Source organism: Oncorhynchus tshawytscha, linkage group LG18, assembly GCF_018296145.1.
Source record: "Oncorhynchus tshawytscha isolate Ot180627B linkage group LG18, Otsh_v2.0, whole genome shotgun sequence".
NCBI lineage: Eukaryota > Metazoa > Chordata > Actinopteri > Salmoniformes > Salmonidae > Oncorhynchus > Oncorhynchus tshawytscha.
This window is the reverse complement of record NC_056446.1, coordinates 22463158-22474419: the sequence shown is the minus strand read 5'-3', so window position 1 is coordinate 22474419 and position 11262 is coordinate 22463158. Positions and strand designations below refer to the sequence as shown.

The following is an 11262-nucleotide window of genomic DNA, read 5'->3' as shown; positions in this document are numbered from 1 at the left end:
AGGCCCGAACAGTGTGTGGGCACCATTTTTCACTGTATAGTGAAATATAGTGCAATTACTGTATTATAGTGCAATTACTGTATTGTTTAGTGTTGTGTTGTGTTGTGGCCTTGCTGGCATGCACCCCACTTGTTTATTTTTGCCCCACCAAAATTGACATGCTAAAATCGGCACTGCTTATACCTGTATAATGACAGCACCATTGATTTTATCTTGGTTGCTTGTTTGGTAGACCTCAAATAAACGTAATGTACAGCACAAAAAAGGAAGTCATTTGTGTTGCTTGCCACAAAGCAGTATCTGTTTAATACATACATTTACAATATGGTACAATTTATCTCAATAAAAATAATGAGGAAAAATAGTATTCCATTTGAAATGATCTTCTCTCATACCCACTCCCTACCCCAGTCTGTCATCTATACACAGTATTCAGTATGGTCACTGTTACCGAAGACTTTCTAAGTACTTCCTTCAATTTATACTTTCTCATACAGCATTCAAGCCAAGGCCATAAATGAATTCTACAGCTATCAATGGCCATATTCAATCAAAACCGTTATGGGGTATCTAGGGCATTGCTAATATCCCTTTCATATACAGACAAAAATCACACTATTTTACCATGCCAGCTTTTTATACAGTACAAGTTTTTTTTTGTCATTCTGAAAGGGGTAAGGGTTAAAAAAAAGCATGGTAATTTAAAACCCACCTAAAGACCTAGTCATGATTCCTGTATTTTCACAGACCCTCTAACCAAAATACAGGTATCAGGTCTGTGTACAGTATGGTTCTCCGCTTCTTTGCAGGTAAATTAATTAACACTTCGATTGTTTAACGGCACACCCTACCCTCCCAATTTGCCAGTTACCCACTGATATGTATAAAAGGGCATACCTGCAAATAAGTTGTAAATAAGGGGCTGTTTGTGGGAACATTGCCTTATCTTTTTTACAGGTAACATACCATATCTTGTCTGAAATGTATATAAGATTTTTTTTTGTTGACTTATTTGTTGTTTCATTGTTTTATATTGCAGAGCTATAATTCGTTTTCTGTGTTACTCTGGAAACTTGGCTACAGATTAAATACGACCCTTAGTTTTCAACAGTTGCCACTGGTCTTCAAAACATTCAGTTCATCTTTCATCTTTTCCTCTTTACTACACTCATCCCATCCCTCCCCTCCCTTCCCTCTATCCCTTGTTCCTGCTGCCCTCCTCTACTGCTCGTTCTTAAGGGTGAAGTGCTTGAGCAGCTTGATCAGGGGCTTGTGGGATTGCTTGGTATATGGCTTCATGAAGCCACCATAGCGCTTGATAGCAGTTGGGCTGCCCCAGCGGAAGTGACCCATCCGATAGGACCCATCCTTCTTATCTTGCAGCCCCGTCACAGTGAGAGTTCTGGGGACTACCTTGGTCTGAGCCTTGGCCCCCTGGTTCCCCAGAGCTCCCACCATCTCGTCCTCCCAGTTGCCCAGCTGCCTGCGTGCCTGCAGGGGAAAGGTGCCCTCGGAGGAGTCCCCCCCTTCCAGATTGGAGGCATAGACTTTGATGGGGCGGCGTTTGTGCCCAATGGGTTTGCCCCAGCGGAAGTGCTCCATGGAGTAGGAGTGTCTCTTGTCGCTGTGGGGCTCAGGGTCAGCATCCAGGGCTCTCTCTCCAGAGGTCAGGGCTGCCAACAGGATGCCCAGGGAGAGGCTCTCCTCAGTGGACTGCTGGGCAGCCGATCTGGGCTCTGGGGATTCGTCCTGGAGCCCAGACCTGAACAGGTGGGTGCACTCCTGCCAGACGGAAGAAGAACAGGAGACGGGAGTTCAATACAAATGGACGGACAGGAACAGTGTTTAGTGATATATGGATGGGTTAAAGAACAATCCATGAATAGTGAGTGATGAAAATTGCTATAGATGATGATTCAATCTCATACTGATTTTGATGATGATTACTGAATGAAGGTGATGATTTTAACTCTGACTCACCAGTATCTTGTCCTCTGAAGGGAGGTCTTTGCAGTGGGAGCTATCCCAGCACTGCCCCCCCACCCCGGGGTTGCACACACACACCACCACCACCGCTAACAGCCAGGGCGCACACACCATATTCAACCTAATACTGCACAAGACACACAGAGGAACAGGGAGGATTAGCCAATGACAAAGACATGTACAATTATTTAATTCTGATCAGAAACACGTCATGAAAATAGACTGCAGATGATGAGGCGCATAGAGGAATAGGGCTTGAGTCTGTGGTCATTTCACCAGCAGTTCTACTTCCTCTTGATCAACTTTAACCCTGTCCTGCATCAATCTGAAATAATCCCTTACACTGAATAAAAAGTATGTATGACCCAAAAGTGAATGAATGCAGTATTCACAGGTAAACTGGTGAAGGGCAAACTATAAGAAGGATGGATGTGACGCTCAGACAACGTATGTGACGCTCAGACATTCTTTACAAAGGTGACTTCACTGACCTTTGTTTATCTGTTGCTCCTATATATCAGTGCCGTTGTGAACACACACACAACACAGATAAGGAGCTCATTCATGCCCCTGTCCCACACATACACTGGAACATTTTCTATAAAATATTGTGGAAGATGTGCAAAGGAAGTCTCTGAATGGGAGGCAGCCTTCAATGGCCTCAATGGACACATCTCCCCTAGTCTATTGCCCCCTGTTATCTTTAAGTTAGCAGTTAGCACAAGTTAAAGTTGACAAACCACCGCTCCTGCTCCCTATATCCTTAACTTTGTGGCTGTACCTCAGTCATCCCATGACTGATAACCATCCAGGTTTTCTATAATAGAACCTAGAACATCCAATTATGTATTTTCATTCAGAAAAAGATTCCAGCAAACCATAACTGGTTCTGTAAATGTTCCCAGAACATATTATTAAGAACATTCCCCTCAAAAATTATAATAACACAAAATCTGTCCAGTTGTGTTGATGATTATACAATCTTTGTATTAGGATGTTAACATCTCTGATTTTGCGAGAATGTTCCGAACATACTGTACTAACACCAGGTACTGTAATGAAGGCAGGAATGTGTTGCCTATAAATAATAAAGAAACACCTTTTACTGAACATACAACATACTTTTACTGAACATACTAAAACAGTGACTGAAAAAAGGAACAAAGTATTGAGTTACAATGTAACTGAGTGTTTTGTCATGGCATTCTTACTGCTGTGGAGTTCTCTGACAAACTCAATAGATCTATGTCTGTGGAAACTTGTCTCACCTTAATCAGAATGTTATTTAAAAGTTCCCAAAACATTTAGTTGGGATCTTTGGAGTGTTATCCCAGGAATGAATCCACCACACCACTAGCATGGGACTAACACAACTACAAAGCTGTTTACAGCGTTATGTTAAGAGTTCCAGGTTGTGATGTTTGTCTTTGCAGAGAGGATAACTACATCTAGAAAAATAAGTACCCTTTATTATTTCTTACTCTACCAATCAATTATATAGACAGTACTTTTAGTTCCATACAAACTTGATTTCAGAAATCATATTACATTTTTATTATTGCCTGATCGATTGTGGTGAGGTGTAAATAGATGTGAATATGTACTAAGAGTAAGCCATAGTTGGAATCTTATAGCCATAATTTCAATCTTAATTTAAGGATTTCAATGCAAAGGGAAATCCAATGGAAACATTGGGATTTGAAAGAAAGAGAGGATACTTGTGAATGTATAATTTTTCTATATCAATTGCAAAGGTAAATATGAGACATAATTCTTTGATTAATAACCTCTATGGGATCAGTGTCCCCCCGTGGGATGGTTGAGCTAATGTGATTAGCATGACGTTGAAAGTAAAAAATAACATTTCCCAGGACATAGACATGTCCTATATGGGAAGAAAGCTTAAATTCTTGTTCATCTTATTTTGCACTGTCCAATTTACAGTAGCTGTTACAGTGAAAAAATGCCATGCTATTGTTTGTGGAGAGTGCACAACAACAAAAAACGTTTATCACGGCAACTGGTTTTGATACATTCACCTCTGAAGGTAAATAATGTACTTACATTCAGGAATCTTGCTCTGATTTGTAATCCTGAGGGTCCCAGAGATCAAATGTACCATAGTTTTGTTTGATAAAATCAGTTTTTATATTCAAATGTAGGAATTGGGTTCCACAGTTTGAACCCCTGCTGCGTCTGTGACTGAACAGCTTTATGTACAGAATGAAACAGATGAGCTCTCTCCTGGTGGCTTAGCAGACTATCAGGGCTGTAAGACAGCAGATTGCTGGTTCAATTCTACTTGATTACCATTTTTTTTAAAGCTGTAACTATTTTTTGAAATACCCTAATAAATGATCATACAAGGGGTACCGGTACCTAGTCAATGTGTAGGGGTACGGGTTAGTTGAGGTAAATTATTTAATATGTACATGTAGGTAGGGGTAACATGACTATGCACAGATAATAATCAGAGAGTAGCAGCAGTGTATGTGAAGAATGTGAACGCATGTGTGTGTGGTGTCAAAATGCATGTGTGTGTGTTTTGTGTTTGTCCCCGTGTGTGTGTGCGTGTTTGTGTGTTGGAGTGTCAGTGTAGTGAGATACATTACACGACCAAACGTATGCTCGTCGAACATCTCATTCCAAAGTAATGGGCATTAATATGGAGTTGGTCCCCCCTTTGCTGCTATACCAGCCTCCACTCTTCTGGGAAGTTGGAACATGTTGGAACATCTAGATGTTGGAACAATTCTTCCACACAGATCTCGACATACCATTTCTGTATGGTCCTCGCTTTGTGCACGGGGGAATTGTCAAGCTGAAATAGGAAAGGACCTTCCCCAAACTGTTGCCACAACGTTGGAAGCACAGAATATTCTAGAATGTCTTTGTATGATGTTGCTTTAAGATTTCCCTTCACTGGAACTAAGGGGCCTAGCCCGAACCATGAAAAACAGCCCAGTTGGCACTATGAATTCAGGTAGCATTATCCTGGCAAACCCATATTAGTCCGTCGGACTGCCAGATGATGAAGCGTGTCTCATCACTCCAGAGAACGCATTTCCGCTGCTCCAGGGTCCAATGGCACCGAGCTTTACACCACTTTAGCCGTAGCTTGGTATTGAACATGGTGATCTCCGGCTTGTTTGCTGCTGCTCGTCCATGGAAACGCATTTCATGAAGCTCCCGACTAACAGCTATTGTGCTGACGTTGCTTCCAGAGGCAGTTTGGAACTTGGTAGTTAGTGTTGCAAACGAGGAAAGAAGATTTTTAAGCACTACGAGCTTCAGCACTCGGCGGTCCCGTTCTGTGAGCTTGTGTGTCCTACCACTTCGAGGCTGAGCCTCTGTTGCTCTTAGACATTTCCACTTCACAGTAACAGCACTTACAGTTGACCGGGGAAGCTCTAGTTGGGCAGAAATTTAACGAACTAACTTGTTGGAAAGGTGCAACGTTGAAAGTCACTGAGCTCTTCAGTACAGGCCATTCTACTGCCAATGTTTGTCTATGGAGATTGCATGGCTATGTGCTCGATTTTTATACACCTATTAGCAACAGTGTGGCTGAAACAGCCAAAACCACTAATTTGAAGGGGTGCCCACGTACTTTTGGCCATGTAGTGCATGTGTGGGTGTGCGGTTGGAGTCCAGTGAGTGTACATCAAGCCTGTGCAAGAGAGTCAGTGCATAAAATAAAATAAAGGGGGGGGGGTTAGCCATTTGATTAACTGTTCATTAGTCTTATGGCTTGGGAGTAGAAGCTGTTAAGGAGTCCCAGACTTGGCACTCTGGTACCGCTTGCCATGCAGTAGTGGAGAGAACAGTCAATGGCATGGGTGGCTGGAGTCTTTTACCATGTTTAGGGCCTTCCTCTGACACCGCCTGGTATAGAGGTCCTGGACGGCAGGAAGCTCGGCTGAGTGATGTACTGGATGTATTGGAACATCATGACATGAATTTGCAGAATAACTTTATGACAGTCTTGCAGGAATGTTTCTTGTTTGTTTGTTGTAGGTGTCAGTAGTAATACTGTATATCCACCAACATTAGTTGAATATTCCAGGAATGTTCTCCAGCATTTTCTATTTCTCCTACATTTTATTGCTGAAGTATGTTCAGGGAACGCTAATGGACACATCACACTGTACCTATGTGAGAGTCTCCATGGACATTAGCAGAACAGTCCTGCAATGTTGTCATAACCAATTCAACTGAATCCAGACATCATTTCATGAAGTATGTTCAAGGAATGTTTTTGGAACATAAGGTCAAAACGTCACACTAACTTTATGAGACCATTCATTGTAGAAATATGCCCTTTTTTTCCCATATCCATCAAAATAAGCAGAACGTTCCTGTAACGTTTCCTCAGAACCATTTCTATTGCTCCCACATTTTGTTGTGTCAGTATGTTCTAAGAATATACCGGAACATTGTGTTATTACGTTCCCTGGCAACCTAATGAGAACCTTAGGAGAATGTCCTGTAGTAGTTTTAACAGGTGTTGTGCACAACATGTTAGTGAATGTTAGGAGAAAATTCCAAGGATATACTCTATTTGGTGATCAAAAACATTCTTAGAATGTACGTGGGATGGTATCAGATGATTAGCTCAAACCTTAACAAGAATTGAATGGGAATGTTAACTAATGTACTGGAAATGTTCCCGGGTTTGCTGAGAATAAGTTAAGTTCTGCATTGCAGAAAGGTCAGCCCCTTGTTTCGTCAGAAAGACTAGAGGAGGAAATGCCATTTGCTTGTGAATGGCTCAAAAAAAGCTTATCTTGGGGGGAAATTAGCATTGATTTTACAGTAACTTTTAAACTCAATTGATGATGACTAATACATTGACACACAAGTATACCTTTGTGTCCAAAAGTTACAGTAAAATAAGTATTCCCCCAAAATTCTTCTAATTACTAACAAAGTAGTTTATATATATTTTTTATATTATTATTACTACAAAAAGTGATGTTATGAGTTGGTAGTCCATGCATGCATGTTCATATTTCCTCTCCCTGATCAATTGATACCTAATCAATATTTCTCATCTCTCTACTTTAGGACAAATAATCTCACTGAATGATTTGGTGTTGTATTAGACAGATTTGATTGTCTTGGAATTGAATAATCACACCTTCTTCGCTATTGTAATGAATATGTGGGCAGACCTCACAGTCACAATAAGTCTGTGGCTTCAACAGTGCGTACCTTTTATGAACCGTCCTCTAGCACTAAGCTTTGCTCTCCAAGGACGCTCTCACATACACAGCAGTATAGTAGTGCATTACATTATTGTTTGAAATGATTATTATCAGGAGCCATTTTTATTCCACCTTTGATATGCACCAAGCAAGAACTTCATTAAACTTTGTTTAAATTATCAGGAAACCTTAAGCGTTACCAAATTTGAATTCTTACTTATAACTTAACATTGATTTCATCATTATTTTATTTCAGCATTATCATTATCAGCCTTAAATTGATCCAACAAATCTATTTCAAACATAATGAAATATATATTGCAGATAAGCAGATTAGTCAGCTTACCTCTGCTAATATTCAGGGTAGGAATGTTAACATGCAATAGACCTGTGCAATTATCTAAAGTCATATTTATGCACACAGCCTAGTGCTAAGTCTTACTAATAATTCTCAACAAAATAAGACAACAGCTAATTCAGAGTATGAATGGAAAATTATGCAGAAGTTTGCTGTTGCTCTTTAGCAGGTTCATCTTCCTTACCTTCTTTCACTTTCTTGTTTTGTTCTTCCACAGGTCTCCTGTCTTTCTCTGCAGGATCTCACAGCGCAGAATGGAATCACTCTTTCTCTCTCTCTTCCCTTGGTTGTCTGATCAATTTCTTTGTAGGAATTTGTCCTGTGTCTATGTCTGTGAGGTGGGTGCACCTTTTATACTGTAGCCAAAGACGCGTGTGGGTGGGTAGGAGGCTAGGGGTGGGGAGGTCATAGGAAATTCCACCCTCACACACTTTCTCTCTCTAATCGATGGGGGCTCACGTTACCAGATGACAGGTGAGGTCTTAGCAGGTAGCTGCCACTTGTTGAGTCATGCCATAGCAACTAACGTTGTGTTTCTTTGCGTTGATCAGTTTTTGAATCATATGTGTATGTGGGAAAATTGACACATCTCTTTCTGGGTTTAAAAGGTGACGCTGACACCGGATCTGAGGTTCTCTCCAGCCCCTATTGTCAGTAGATGGATACTCAAGGAGGTGCTAAACACTGCTACCTAATCAGCTACGGAGGAGTGATGTGGAGTAACATGTTTTCATAGGAGAAAGGGCAGCAGCGGGTAGCGTGCAAATGGAGTTGGTTCCATTGGTTTTCATCAAGGATAACATTTAAGGCCAAATCAAAATTTTCTCAGAAATCTGACTCACTGATGATCACACATCATTGCTACACCTTAATAAACCCTTAGAAGTTGGGTTGTAGAGGGGCAAGCAAACACTCTTTCCACCTTACACACGCAAGCAGGATTGAAGCAGACACACACACACTGTAGGGTTGCAAAACATAATTATCTATAATTTTGGCAATCTATGGTAAGTAGGAATTTATTCTTAAATATATATTTGAAATGTATTCATGTAAAATATTAATTTCTCTTCATATTTAGATCTGTGTCCACATTATTGTCCATGAGTTTTTAGTGTATAGACCATTAGGATCAAGAGAAACCAGCCTAATTCATTAAAAAAAGCATCTAATCAACAATTAAATCAATTCCAATGAACTCTGCAACCCTATTTACATTTACAACAAACACATATTGACAGATGAAAATAAATCAAAGCACGTCAAAATATGAAGGATATTTCATGCTGAAACCCTCCCTTTTAAACACCAACGATATGCACAAAGTTGATGGGTTATATTTAGGATAATGTTATACAGCTTTTGTCATTAAAAAAAATGTCAATATTAAAATTGTCTTAATTTACAATGTAATTTATTTGACATGTTATAAACTTTTAAAGTTACCAGTAATACAGTATACCCTCCCTTTGCAACCCTACACATCAGTGGAGGCTGCTGAGGGGAGGACAGCTCACAATTATGGCTGGAAATTAGCAAATGGAATGACATCATACATATGGAACCCATGTGTTTGAATCATTCAAACCATTCCATGTATTCCACTCCACCATTACCATAAGCCTGTCCTGACCAACCTCTTGTGCTACACACACATTGTGAAAAACAATGGCTTCCATTGCAGTGGAGGATGATCTGAATGCACCATTGTGACTGCTCCATATAATTAAAGGAAACAAGATACAAAAAAAATACCACAGAAATCTCTGTTTGGGGCTGGAGAAAGAAAGCAATTACACTTAGTTATTGACAGATTTTTCTAGAAACAAAGGCTTTACACACTTTACAGTACACTTGGAATTGATTTGTAAAAAGAATGGGAACTTTAGGCCACAGAATGGCAGAGGGTGACATGGTGGATCCCAAATATAAAGCTTTTCTCTCTCCAATAAAATGTTGCTTTGATGTTGCAAGAAGTATATTGAAAAGCGTATTGAACAATTGTATTTTTTTGCTTTAAAGGGGATATCAGCAGTTGAAACTTTAACAAAGCTTACCTCTGCCTCTGATTCGGTAGAAAGCTGAGGGATGGATGAGGTTGGAGAAATGTACCCACTCTCAAATTCATTGACAGAGCTATGGATGCATGGCTATGGCCATCCATGATACCAAAATGAGAGTTTTAACCAAGTTTTTGAGGCTATATAGTGTTTGTTTACATTTACCTAATTTACAAACATCGGAGTAAAACAAGCTTATATTTGGGGTTCTGATGGGGTATGAGGCATGTATAAGATACATTTCAACGAATCAATGGGTCCATATAATTAATTTACACGTCCAAACATGGATGTAGCTACTGCAGATTGCCACTTTCAAGATGGATTAAAAAAAATATGAAAAGCCTACCATTAGCTCAAAGACCTGAACTTAACTGGTCTTAAAACGGTGTGTGTGTGTATGTGTGTGTGTCTGTGTGTGTGTGTGTGTGTGTGTGTGTTTGTTTTGGTTGGGTTAAGAGGCTTTTAATGGTTGGTTACTCAAATATATATTTCACCAGATGAACACACACTTTGATATTTGGAATGCATTCTAGGAAAGTTGTTTTGTGCTCTGTCAAATAGTTATTCAACAGCAAGCTTGTCTGAACATGACCTAAGTGTGAAGTGAGTAATCTACATTGATGCCATGGAAATGTCAAAATGCTCCAACATAACCTGTAGGCATAGGATCTTAATTTGATCACCTTGTTGTTGCTGGAAATTTCCTGCACATTTGTAGTGTATTCAAGGTTTTAAAAGGCTTCTAAAGTTTGCAATTTCCACTTAAAAATGTCAGACTTGATTTGCCCTAACAAAAAATGTATCAACCCCTACAAAAATGTCCATTAATTATAATTCACACAATAATTCACATTTCCCGTTGCTGCATGATTATTTTCCTGCTGTGAGAATCTGATCAAATTAAGATCTTACACCTGTATATGCTTTATTATGAGCCATCAAAACAAATGATTTCAGGTTGATTTAAGAGCCCTATAAACTCAGGGAAAGGGCAACTTTCTTTACATGACAACCTGTAAAGTTTTAAGGGTTAGGATTGGGGTTATGGCTAGGGATGGATTTGAACTGGGGTGTGGACATGAAACTAGAGTTAGGGTTAGGCTTAGCCTAACCCAGAGGTTCCCAAACTTTTTAAACCCTCACCCTAGCTTCATGTCCACATCCCAGCTCATCCCTAAATCCTACCACAGTGGCGATTTCAGCGTGTAAATCTTGGTGGGACAAACCCGCCAACATTATTTTAGATGCATGCCAGCAAAGCCACAACACTAAACAATACATTAATTGCACCTTCGTGGGCGAATTTTGCCATCAATCTTCGTCATCAAAGTCTGTCACTCTTTGGATTTATGGTGCTTTCAAGACAACTGGTCGTAGCTCTAGAAAGAGGCCCGAGTTCCTGATTTACAATTCCGAGTTGGATGAAAGTTCAAAATGTATTTTCCCAGTCGTAGCTCATTTTTCCTGATTTCCCAGTTGTCTTGAACTCACTAAAATCAGATTTTTCAGTTCCGAGTTAACAGTTGTTTTGAATGCGGCACAAATCAGACAGCATGGCCAATGTTGAATGTTTATCATTTTAAACTAGGAGAATAGACCCATAGATCTTAGACGTGGGACCACAAAGCCACTCCACTGAATAGCAGGC

The 11262-nt window shown here is 40.0% G+C and overlaps 1 protein-coding gene across 1 annotated transcript; it reads right to left on the bottom strand.

Moving 5' to 3' along the window:
• Window positions 1-279: 279 nt before the first annotated feature.
• Window positions 280-7887, bottom strand: LOC112236651 (pro-opiomelanocortin). The gene is made up of 3 exons (XM_024405241.2): window positions 7736-7887; window positions 1981-2113; window positions 280-1782 (listed from the first exon to the last, which is right to left on the bottom strand). The coding sequence occupies exons 2-3, from the start codon at window positions 2098-2100 to the stop codon at window positions 1222-1224; spliced, it is 681 nt and encodes a 226-aa protein (XP_024261009.1). The 5' UTR covers window positions 2101-2113; window positions 7736-7887; the 3' UTR covers window positions 280-1221.
• Between the last annotated feature and the right edge of the window lie 3375 nt (window positions 7888-11262).